The sequence below is a fragment of the Rhinoderma darwinii genome, chromosome 6 (assembly GCF_050947455.1).
Source record: "Rhinoderma darwinii isolate aRhiDar2 chromosome 6, aRhiDar2.hap1, whole genome shotgun sequence".
Lineage (NCBI taxonomy): Eukaryota > Metazoa > Chordata > Amphibia > Anura > Rhinodermatidae > Rhinoderma > Rhinoderma darwinii.
This window is the reverse complement of record NC_134692.1, coordinates 26809329-26822579: the sequence shown is the minus strand read 5'-3', so window position 1 is coordinate 26822579 and position 13251 is coordinate 26809329. Positions and strand designations below refer to the sequence as shown.

General features: G+C 43.5%; 1 protein-coding gene across 2 annotated transcripts in view; it reads left to right on the top strand.

Annotated features, from left to right (window-relative positions):
• Nucleotides 1-13251, top strand: part of LOC142656217 (prolyl endopeptidase FAP-like) — an 87143-nt gene that overhangs the window by 56982 nt on the left and 16910 nt on the right. For both annotated transcript variants that reach the window (XM_075831102.1, XM_075831103.1), the window contains one exon: nt 11795-11849. In XM_075831102.1, coding sequence (XP_075687217.1) covers nt 11795-11849 — 55 coding nt within the window. The remainder of the gene's footprint in view (nt 1-11794; nt 11850-13251) is intronic.

The following is a 13251-nucleotide window of genomic DNA, read 5'->3' as shown; positions in this document are numbered from 1 at the left end:
ATGAGGCTTGTCAACGCCCGTCACTGTCCAAGGTGCTGAAAGAGCTAAATCTTTCAGCACCCTCGACAGTGAATGCCGAACACAACAGCGAAAAACCTGTAAAAAAAAAAGATAAAGTTCCTACTTACCGAGAACTTCCCGGCCGTTGCCTTGGTGACGCGTCCTTGGTGACGCGTCCTTGGTGACGCGCCTCTCTTGACATCGGGCCCCACCTCCCTGGATGACGCAGCAGTCCAAGAGACCGCTGCAGCCTGTGATTGGCTGCAGCCTGTGCTTGGCCTGTGATTGGCTGGAGCCACTGGCGTAGCTATAGGGGTCGCAGCGGTCGCAATTGCGACCGGGCCCCGAAGCCAGGGGGGCCCACGGCCCCCCCGCACCACATCAATAAAAAGTTACTATAGTAACTCGGGCCGCGGGCCCCTGTTACTATAGTAACATACTTTACTTACCTTCCTGGTTCCGGATCGCAGCGGAGGTCCTGACGGCAAGCGCTGTGCGCAGCGCATGACGTCACAGCGCTATGCCGCCGCGCACAGCACCGAGACTACAGAACTCCCGCCGCGGCCGAAGAGGAAGGTAAGCTTAGCCCTGACTGGCGGGGTCTGACTCCGGGACCCGCCAATCAGCTGTTTTGAAGGGGCCGCAGCACTCGTACGAGAGTTGCTCTCCTTCATTCCTGTCACTTCATTCCGGTCACACTGTGAATCGGTGTCGGCGATTCACAGTGTGAGCGAGTAGTGAAATGAAGGGGAAGCAGCTGTCATACGAGTGCTGCGGCCCCTTCAAAACAGCTGATTTGCGGGTCCCGGGCGACACATCAGCTATTGATGGCCTATCCTGTGGATAGGCCATCAATGTTTAGGGACTGCACAACCCCTAAGCCTACGATGTAGCAGGCTTAGGGGGCCCATGAGACAGGATCACAGATTGTGTGATCCTGTCTGCTGGGCCCTGTATCTAAGCCAATCACATGGTAGGCTTAGATACATGGCCCATGCGTGATCCTGTCTGCTGGGCCCTGTATCTAAGCCTACCACACTGTAGGTTTAGATACAGGGCCCCAGCACACAGTAATCGTATACTGTATAAGATTACTGTCTGCTGGACCCTGTATCTAAGCCTACCTTGTGGTAGGCTTAGATACAGGGTCCCACAGACAGTATCACACATGGGCCCTGTATCTAAGCCTTAGGGTATGTGCACAGACACTAATTACGTCCGTAATTGACGGACGTATTTCGGCCGCAAGTACCGGACCGAACACACTGCAGGGAGTCGGGCTCCTAGGATCATAGTTATGTACGACGCTAGGAGTCCCTGCCTCTCCATGGAACTACTGTCCCGTAGTGTAATCATGTTTTCAGTACGGGACAGTTGTCCGGCAGCGAGGCAGGGACTCCTAGCATCGTACATAACTATGATGCTAGGAGCCCGGCTCCCTGCACTGTGTTCGGTCCGGGACTTGCGGCCGAAATACGTCGTCAATTACGGACGTAATTAGTGTGTGTGCACATACCCGAACACATGTGTTACTAATCATTTTTTGTGTGTTTTCTTACAGGTTCGGTCGTTGGACTACGGCGGATTCCAGGACTACTTCGATGACAGCTTTTTTTTTATTAATAAAATGGTTAATGAGGGTTGTGTGGGTTTTTATTTTTATTTCAATAAAATATTTTTTCTTTGTCTTTGTGGTTTTTTTTTTTAAACTATATTACTACCGCCTTAGTAATGCCCGCCGGCTGAGTGACAGTATCCATTGCTAAGACGGGGCTTAGTGTTAGCGGATGCAGAGGCTAACACTAACCCCCTTTATTACCCCGGTACCCACCGCCACCAGGGGTGCTGGGAAGAGCCGGGTACGATCCAGTACCTGACCATCTGTAGTGATGGTCGGCTACAGGGGTGGTGGCAGGCTGGTATTATCAGGAGGGGAAAGGCCAAAAACAGTGGTCCTTCCCATCCTGGTAATGCTGCCTGCTGCTGCTTTATTGTATCTGGCTGGTTATGAAAATGGGGGGGACCCCACGTCATTTTAAAAAAAAAAAAATAATTGGAAAGAACGATGTCGGGTCCCCCCCAATTTTCATAACCAGCCAGATACAACACAGCAGCAGCAGGCAGCATTACAAGGGTGGGAAGGGCCACTGTTTTTGGCCTTCCCCAGCCTAATACTACCAGCCTGCGGCCACCCCGGTGCCTGCCCGTCACTACAGATGGTCGGGTACTGGTTTGTACCCGGCTCTTCCCAGTACCCCTGGTGGCGGTGGGTACCGGGGTAATAATGGGGGTTAGTGTTTGCCTCTGCACCTGCTAACATTAAGCCCCGCCTTAGCAATGGAGGTTGTCAATCAGCCAGCGGCCATTATTAAGGCGGTGATAATAAAGTTTAAAAAGATACAAGCACATAGAAAAAATATTTTATTGAAATAAAAAAACACAACCCTCATTAACCATTTTATTGAGAATAAAAAAAACGCCGTCATTGAAGTCCTCGAATCCGAAGTCCAACAACCGAACCTGTAAAAAAAAACACAAACACACAAAAATAATCAGTAACACATAAAGAAGCAAAATTATTATTCTTACCTATCCTGGGTCCAGCGCTGCATCCGCAATGTCAGCGAGCTGGGCCCTGTATCTAATCCTATCATGTGTGATACAGTCTGCTGAGCTGTGTATCTAATCCAATCATGTATGATACTGTCTGCTGGGCCCTATATCTAATCCGATCATGTGTGATACTGTCTGCTGAGCCACTGTATCTAATCCTATCATGTGTGATACTGTCTTCTGAGCCACTGTATCTAATCCTATCATGTGTGGTACTGTCTGCTGAGCCACTGTATCTAATCCTATCATGTGTGGTACTGTCTGCTGAGCCACTGTATCTAATCCTATCATGTGGTACTGTCTGCTGAGCCACTGTATCTAATCCTATCATGTGTGATACTGTCTGCTGAGCTGTGTATCTAATCCTATCATGTGTGATACTGCCTTCTGAGCCACTGTATCTAATCCTATCATGTGTGATACTGTCTGCTGAGCCACTGTATCTAATCCTATCATGTGTGATACTGTCTGCTGAGCCACTGTATCTAATCCTATCATGTGTGGTACTGTCTGCTGAGCCACTGTATCTAATCCTATCATGTGTGATACTGCCTTCTGAGCCACTGTATCTAATCCTATCATGTGTGATACTGTCTGCTGAGCTGTGTATCTAATCCTATCATGTGTGATACTGCCTTCTGAGCCACTGTATCTAAGCCTATCATGTGTGATACTGTCTGCTCAGCCACTGTATCTAATCCTATCCATAGTTTATAGGGTCGTAGTGCTATAGATATGCTATGCTGTCTCATATATACACTTTTTTTTGGGGCGGACACATATGTATTGGGGCTATTTCTCCTGACATTCAGGAGAAAACAGCACCGTAATTTCAGCCGTAATGGCATGTGCTGGCGTCTTTTGCTGTGTCCATTACGGAAGTAATTGAAGCTGGTTTTCCATGGAGTCCATGGAAAACGGCTCCATTTACGTCTGAAGAAGTGACAGGCACTTTTTTACGCGCCGCCTTTTGACAGCGGCGCGTAAAAAAAAATGACCGTCGGCACAGAACATCGTTAGACCCATTCAAATGAATGGGCAGATGTTTGCAGACGCTTTTGAGCCGCATTTTCGGACGTAATTCAATGCTAAAACGCCCGAATTACGTCCATAAATAGTGTGTGTGAACCCAGCCTTAGTGACGCCCCGGCTGCTAGTGCTGCATTGTTGGGTCACTTAGGCCATGAGAAGTTTGCGGGGGGGGGGGGCCCAGTAAGAATTTTTGCATCGGGGCCCATGAGCCTCTAGCTACGCCCCTGGCTGGAGCTGTCACTTGAACTGAAGTGTCATCCCGGGAGGTCGGACTGCAGGAAGGAGACAGGAGTAATCGGTAAGTTAGAACTTCGTTTTTTTTTTACAGGTTAATGTATTTTGGGATCGCAAGTCACTGTCCATGGTGCTGAAACAGTTTAACTCTTTCAGCACCATGGACAGTGACTATCTCCTGACGTCGCGGACCGATAATTTTTTTGCCGGGATCGGCCAAAACGAGTTTGGCCGAACCCGGTGAAGTTCGGTACGCTTGTCCGGCTTCGCTCATCGCAAAGACACTCCGTTTGGATGTTCGGAAACAGAAAAGCACGTGGTGCTTTTCGGTTTTCATTCATCCTTTTCACTGCTGTTGCGCCAATCACGCTCGTCCCACGGAAGTGCTTCCGTGTGGTGCGCGTGATTTTCACGCACCCATTGACTTCAATGGGTGCGTGATGCGCGAAATACGCAGAGTTATTGAACCTGTCGCGCTTTTTGCGCAGCAGACAAACGCTGCGCAAAAAGCACGGACTGTCTGTACTGCCCCATAGACTTGTATTGGTCCATGCGTGCCGCGTGAAAACCACGCGGCCCGCACGGACCGAATACACGCTCGTGTGAATCCCCCCTTATACTTACACATTAACAATACTGAAGTGTTTAGACAGTGAATAGACATTCCACAATCTCTCTGTGGTTCCGGGCAAAAAACTGCACAAAACTGTGGTGCAGTTGCTGCGGAAACGTGCTAGCAGGCCAGCCCCCTGGGATGACGTTTCATCCCAGGAGACCGCTGCAGCCTGTCATTGGCTGCAGCGGTCACATGGGTTGAAACGTCATGCCAGGAGGCTGCTCTGGTGGAAGAAACACAGAATTCCCGGTAAGTATAAGATTTTTTTTTTCTTAGTTGCGTTTTTGGCAGCAAAATCGCTGCCAACCCACTGCAAAAAAACGCAACACCTGCTATGTGTTGTGGATTATACCTCCTCATTGAATTCAATGGGGAAAACCCGCAAACGCATAAGCAGTGTTTACGCAAATACAATTGACATGCTGCAGAAAAAAATTCTGCAATTTATGAAGTTTTTTCCGCTCAGTATTTACACAGCGTGTGAATGAGATTTGTTCTATTTCATCCATTCTGCTGCTACTGTATTTGCTGCGGATTTTCCTCAACTAATTCCGTTGCGGAAAATCTGCAGAATTTACGCAACGTGTGAACTGACCCATATGCTATAAAAAACGCTGTTACATTTTTACAAAACACTGGTGCTTTTACTTCCTTTTTTTCATGCAGTTTAGAATGTGTGTGAACGAGGCCTTAAGGATGTTGTTTTCTGAAATATATCAGCAATGTCAAACAGTTCAAGAAATATTTAAAAAACCAAAATAATAAATAATTAGTAACATATTTAATAGCCACTTATAAAAAAAAGCTGATCTCACGCAGAGTACTTGAGGACATCAATTATTTTAGTGTTGCATAATGTGATCTCAATTGCTTGTTATAAATGTCATAAAAGTTCCATAAAGATGAGGAAGATGAAGATCAGGTGCTATATTGTTGAGGCGTTATCCATTAGGCTGGTTTCACACAACCTATTTTCAGACGTAATGGATGCGTTTTACGCCTTGATTTACTTCTGAAAAACCGGCTCCAATACGTCGGCAAACATGTGCCCATTACTTTCAATGGGCTTTACGATGTTCTGTGCCGACGACCTGTCATTTTACGCGTCGCTGTCAAAAGACGCCGCGTAAAATTACAGCCTCGTCAAAAGAAGTGCAGGACACTTCTTGGGACGTAATTGGAGCCGTTTTTCATTTACTCCAATGAAGAACAGCTCCAAATTACGTCAGTAAAAGACGCCTCGCAAAACGCGAGTACATGCAATTACGTCTGAAATTCAGGAGCTGTTTCTCGTAATTGCAGTTATCATGTGCACATACCCCTACAGTATCATTGGAACCTGAAGTTTACAGCCAGAATTATATTAGTGACAAAGACATAGATAATCTCAGTAACACTAAGGCTACATTCACACGAGCCTGTCCGATTTTCATATACACAAAAATCGCGTCGTATATCTCATGTCCGTGTGCCATCATGTGTGAAACACATTGTTTTCACGCCCCATAGACTTCAGTGGGAGACAAGGTGCGCAAAAACGCACCAATATAAGACATGCAGTGAGTTTCACGCAATGGACACTCGCTGCGTGAGAACTCACGCATATATGAATAGCTCCATTGAAATTAATGGGTCCGTGTGCTGTCAGTTATTTTATTGGACAGCACATGGACGAGTATTAGGGTATGTTCACACGCAGTGACCATAAACGTCCGAAAATACGGAGCTGTTAACAGGCGAAAACAGCTCCTGATTTTCAGACGTTTTTGTAGCAACTCGCGTTTTTCGCGGCGTATTTTACGGCCGTTATTGGAGCTGTTTTTCAATGGAGTCAATGAAAAACGCCTCCAAAAAGGTCCCAAGAAGTAACATGCACTTCTTTTTCGCGGGCGTATTTTTATGCGCCGTATTTTGACGCGTAAAATTACACCTCGTGGGAACAGAACACCGTAAAACCCATTGCAAGCAATGGGCATATGTTTATAGACGTATTTGGGGCGTTTTTTCAGGCGTAATTCAAGGCGTAAAACGCCCAAATTACGTCTGAAAACAGTGCATGTGAACATACCCTTATGGTTGTCTAAATGAGCCCTAAGGCTATGTTCACATCTGTCGCAGATTCTGTCATATTTGAAGGGGAGAATAGCGTTGCATGCTCAATGGGGGCCGTTGGGTGTTGGTGGTATCCATGGTGCAACAGATCCGGGTATGTGTCCTGGTCTCCATTATAAAAGGAAACCATAACACAAGTGTGAACAGAGCCTACCGGCGCTTTCAGGATCCGCAGTATTTACATATAGAGCAGGTCCAAGATATGTAGTTGATGTTAGTCTTTGGAGCTGAATATTACCATACCAGTGGCTCTCCATTTGGCCCCTGGCTCGCCTCTTCCATCTGTATATTGTATCGCTCTGCTGTCCTGCATATATACACTGCTCAGTTTCCCATTGTCATATATGAGCATGGAGCTGTGTGCTGTCTGTGTAGTAAATTATGGTATCTTCATATCCCATATCACCAGAAGGTAACAATTTTTTGATCAAGATCTGGCCTCATTTGTTGGTGTCATCATCAGAACTGCCCAAAAAGTTTCCCCACTATACATATTAATGTCATATCTTCCATATACTGTATTAGAAAGCGACTGTATGTCTTCGATCACCTATTTGCTGTCAACAGGAACATTGAGTGTAATGTGTGGCCCTGCAACAAAGTGGTCCCAAACAGGTGGTGATGTAAGGGCCAATGCAGGCGTGTCATAGCAAAGATGGTAAGGAGATTTCTTCAACTTTACTATGCTGGTGTTCTTGTCACACCTGGCCACAGCAGGCAAATAAACACTTCTCACCGTGAGAGCCACTGTTTTTCTTTACAAATGGCTGTTCATGCTGGTGGTTGACGACTGGTTGGCTCACACATGTCGTGGACAGAGCCAAGGACGCTCCTCACTGATTCAGGGGTCAGTATGGCAATTTCAGGCCTAGTAGGCCGCAACTGGATTGCTTGCTGTTACACCTGGGGAAACTTCTGCTCGTACCCACCACTGCTCACATGACTCTTGCACACCACAGGGAGGCTCCTGCCCGTCATGTGCAACAGTCTCCAGAACCACAGACTCAGACCCAAGCAAGTGCCATCGCTACCACGGCTCCTCACACAGCAGCTCCCGCTCTTAAGCAGCTCTCTTTATCAGGCTCCTCTTCTTTCACCCGAACACTAAACACTCACTGGCAGGAACAGCAGCGTTTTATACTGTAGGCATTGCCTCCACCATCAGGATACAGCGTAGCCATGCTGCGTTGTCCTGACGCTGTTATGCAAAGATGGTGACTGGGCTGTACATTCTGGTGCCAATCCATTTAGACAAAGCCAGCAAGCCAACCATCATACGCCATGTACAAAGAGACAGTCACAACAACATAACATATCTTATAGCAATATCACCTCCTGGGAGGAAAAAACACATTCACAAACATACACTACCGTTCAAAAGTTTGGGGTCACCCAGACAATTTTGTGTTTTCCATGAAAACTCACACTTATATTTATCAAATGAGTTGCAAAATGACTAGAAAATATAGTCAAGACATTGACAAGGTTAGAAATAATGATTTTTATTTGAAATAATAATTTTCTCCTTCAAACTTTGCTTTCGTCAAAGAATGCTCCATTTGCAGCAATTACAGCATTGCAGACCTTTGGCATTCTAGCTGTTAATTTGCTGAGGTAATCGGGAGAAATTTCACCCCATGCTTCCAGAAGCCCCTGCCACAAGTTGGATTGGCTTGATGGGCACTTCTTGCGTACCATACGGTCAAGCTGCTCCCACAACAGCTCTATGGGGTTGAGATCTGGTGACTGCGCTGGCCACTCCATTACAGATAGAATACCAGCTGCCTGCTTCTTCCCTAAATAGTTCTTGCATAATTTGGAGGTGTGCTTTGGGTCATTGTCCTGTTGTAGGATGAAATTGGCTCCAATCAAGTGCTGTCCACAGGGTATGGCATGGCGTTGCAAAATGGAGTGATAGCCTTCCTTATTCAAAATCCCTTTTACCTTGTACAAATCTCCCCCTTTACCAGCACCAAAGCAACCCCAGGCCATCACATTACCTCCACCATGCTTGACAGATGGCGTCAGGCACTCTTCCAGCATCTTTTCAGTTGTTCTGCGTCTCACAAATGTTCTTCTGTGTGATCCAAACACCTCAAACTTCGATTCGTCTGTCCATAACACTTTTTTCCAATCTTCCTCTGTCCAATGTCTGTGTGCTTTTGCCCATATTAATCTTTTCCTTTTATTAGCCAGTCTAAGATATGGCATTTTCTTTGCCACTCTGCCCTGAAGGCCAGCATCCCGGAGTCGCCTCTTCACTGTAGACGTTGACACTGGCGTTTTGGGGGTACTATTTAATGAAGCTGCCAGTTGAGGACCTTTGAGGCATCTATTTCTCAAACTAGAGACTCTAATGTACTTGTCTTGTTGCTCAGTTGTGCAGCGGGGCCTCCCACTTCTCTTTCTACTCTGGTTAGAGCCTGTGTGTGCTGTCCTCTGAAGGGAGTAGTACACACCGTTGTAGGAAATCTTCAGTTTCTTGGCAATTTCTCGCATGGAATAGCCTTCATTTCTAAGAACAAGAATAGACTGTCGAGTTTCACATGAAAGCTCTCTTTTTCTAGCCATTTGGAGAGTTTAATCGAACCCACAAATGTAATGCTCCAGATTCTCAACTAGCTCAAAGGAAGGTCAGTTTTATTGCTTCTCTAAACAGCAAAACTGTTTACAGCGGTGCTAACATAATTGCACAAGGGTTTTCAAGTGTTTTCTAATCATCCATTAGCCTTCTAACACAGTTAGCAAACACAATGTACCATTAGGACACTGGAGTGATGGTTGCTGGAAATGGGCCTCTATACACCTATGTAGATATTGCATTAAAAACCAGACGTTTGCAGCTAGAATAGTCATTTAGCACATTAACAATGTATAGAGTGTATTTCTGATTAATTTAATGTTATCTTCATTGAAAAAAACTGTGCTTTTCTTTCAAAAATAAGGAAATTTCTAAGTGACCCTAAACTTTTGAACGGTAGTGTATATACATGAGCGCCACATAAATAAGTACAAAGGCCGGACCGGCCACTCCTTTTGTGCAACGCCACCTTGGGGAACAAAAACAGCAGCAATAGCACATAACAGAACTTGTGAAAAAGAGGGTGGGGGTGCTGTTTAGTGGGTGAAGATGCACATTTAAAGATCTGTCTTCTGACAAATACTATTTATCGTGTACCTCCAGTGAAAAATAAAATTCTCTTAGTTGCTGTGTGGATCCTTTTTCTTCAAAGCTAAACAGTTTGTGCTCCCTTTATAGACACACAAACAGCTTGCAATTGCCTTTATTGGTGAGGCTACTTTCTCACGGCTGTATTTTGGTCAGTATTTGGAAGCCAAAACCAGAAGTGGATCCTACATAGAGAAAAGTATAATGGAAAGATTTGTAACTCTTCCGTGTCATGGACCCACTACAGGTTTTGGCTTCCAAAAACTGATGCAAAATACTGATCAAGATACAGCCATGCAAAAGTAGCCTAAGATTATATTCAGTTTATTTTAGCTCAATCTATCTATCTATCTATCTATCTATCTATCTATCTATCTATCTATCTATCTATCTATCTATCTATCTATCTATCTATCTATCTATCTATCTATCTATCTATCTATCTATCTATCTATCTATCTATCTATCTATTTTACTTGCAGCAGGGAGGAAGTAAAGGGCTGAAGTAATTCAAGTCTCCTCCTACTCTTCCACATATTAAAATGAAAGGAGTGTGCAATCAGTTAATAAAGCTAATGACCTACATATAACACTTTTTTAATTCTAGATTAGAAACTGGAATCTACACACTGGGGTGTATCTCCTAATAGGTTTTTAAGTGGGTCATTGCAGTAACACTTCAAGGATAAGAGTGTCATGTTTAGATTTCTGCAATGATGTGTATTTTTCTGCATATGGAGATCTGTGTTCTATCCATATGTTACCAATCATCCAAATATCTGGCTTGTTCCTTATTAACAGACCCTGTGCTAAGTAAATCCACACATTTTCAGTTTTCACCTTAGCAGTCACAAGAAAATATACATCTGTATTAATCGTTCCACCAGTGAATACAACATTATTCTCTATTACATCTGATATCATTCATGTGTTCTTAAGCAAACTGTAGGATTACATTAAGTAACCAACATTTCATCACTTGGCTGTTAAGATAAATCAGGTCACAGGATTGTTCTTTAAGTTAAATGTCATGTACTTTCTAAACATATTGAATCTATTAAAGAGCAATGTCTTAAGATTTGGAAGGTAATGATTATGGAATAACACAGTAATAACGTAATACATACATTATCCAACATCATAAAACACTGTACCAATGGTATCAACTTGCAATTAACATGTACATTTACAACGTGTCATCTTAAGAACAAAAATACACAACTTTTTCCATAATTTGTGTTATAGCAAAGTTGTTGTTATCATAAGCTGAATGACATTTGAAGTGAACTTAAGGTTGCGTATAGGTTGTGAACTTAATAAGGTTGTGTATAGAAACATCTATGTCTCATGGAGTTGTTGTCAGCAGTGCTCAAATGTCCTAAAGGGCTATGGAAATCCATGAGTGGGTAGGAGATATGTCCACCCTTAATTTGGTTAAGGACCCCACTTTCTCATGAAACAAACTCAATACTATATCGCAACATGCTTTCAAAACCCTTGACGGACTGCAATTCACATTACAACCACTGGGTGGCCACACATAGAGACATAGCATAGACATCTCGTGACAGATTATCCCCAAATCATGTTTCTTTTCAAAGCTGGTCATCTTGCGCCACATATCTCAGGATATGTTGAGATATGGGGAAAGGTAAGGAAGACACATCTGTACCGCTTTAATAGGCTATTTTTAATGGACTATTCACTTACAAAGCACTTCATATCACAGAAGTATACAGTAGATTTGGATTACCCAACAGAATGTTACTAAAATAAGATTTGTACATTTCCCACCACCCGCCAGGACAAACCCCTCTTAAAAAAACATTTTCCCTTTGCTTTAAATCTTTTCTGCTTTATGACTTTCTCTTTTATAAGTGGGAAGTCTTATCAGATTTCTGTGTCGTTTGTGGTTTAAGTGGGACATATTAGGGGTAATCCAGCTAAACCCATAATGTATATGTAATTGAAGTGTGGAAATGTTACCTTAGCTGATAATAATATTTTTATCATTTTAGAAAATTTATTGAAATGGGATTCATTGATGAACATCGAATAGCTATTTGGGGTTGGGTGAGTATATTTCTAATTAGTTGTATATATGTTACTGTATTTTTTTCAGAGATTCTGTGACCTTGCATAGAATAGAACAGAGAAATACTGGATTCATGTTGTATGTATACAACCAGTGGTGACTTTCTGTTGTCTAGTTCTACTTCTGCTGCTTTTTCCATTTCTACAATTTAGTTTACTGCCAACACGGTAAGAAGGGCCATGACTGACTTTGCTATGGGCCTAATAATCTTGTGGGACGCCTGTGTATGATAATCTGAAATATCACTAGATCAGACTCCTAATGTCTATAGCTTCTGACTTAGTGATCTAGTATAACTAGTATAATGTATCTTAGCATTTTTTTCAGGCGTTCATCCTACAGGTTATCCATCATTATAGCCAAATGGGGCTGTCTGAGATCAGCAAAAGGGGACTACTTTGTTTTTTTTTCAGAAACATTGCCACTTTTTTCCTTTAACTTTGCCTGGTATTACTGCTCAGTCTCATTCAGTTGAGTATGAGACGCAGACCGTCGAAATGAGAAGAGTGGTTTCTGGGGAGAAAAAAAAAACAGACCCTTTTTCTAATCTCAGACGATTCTTTTAAATTTTGTACATTTTTATATCCACTTCATAATCCTGAACATTTCATAATTTGACTCCTACCACAATTCTGCTAGATTAAGGGAATTTTATTATATCCAATATATATAGAGAAAATGTCGCCCACTTTTTTCAACCAACCCTTTTTCAGCGATGCTGAGGTCCTGGTGCTGTTACTTGTCCTATGGTTCCTTCTATGGATTCAATTTGGGGAATTTATTCATCCTCTGTTTGGTAACCTGCACATGGCCTGATTTTCAATTTTATATAGATTGCCATGTTCATCTTTAGTTGGACTATATATATATAAACGAAAGAAATCCCACAGCACTCCGATGGTTCCAAAAAGTATGTGATTTATTCAGTCAACAGCTGCAACGTTTCCGTCCTGCTATAGGACCTTTTTCAAGCATGCTTGAAAAAGGTCCTATAGCAGGACGGAAACGTTGCAGCTGTTGACTGAATAAATCACATACTTTTTGGAACCATCGGAGTGCTGTGGGATTTCTTTCGTTTATGTTTTATAATCCACGGATCTGGATTACCTGCTTGCACCCATTGCCGTGTTGGAATCTGTCGCAGAGTGCTGCTTATCTCTACCTATATATATAGAAGTCAAAAAACGAGCAGCAACTCCAATAGTGAGGGTGAAAAAAGTGGGTACTTTTATTGCCCGTGCAACGTTTCAGCTCCGTTCACTGGAGCCTTTCTCAAGGCTCATCTATATAAAGATTACATCCCGGAGCTGCATTCACTTCTGGTTACTGAAATCTGTCAACAGCTTGTTGACAGACACATCCCACAACCCTAGCAGCTTA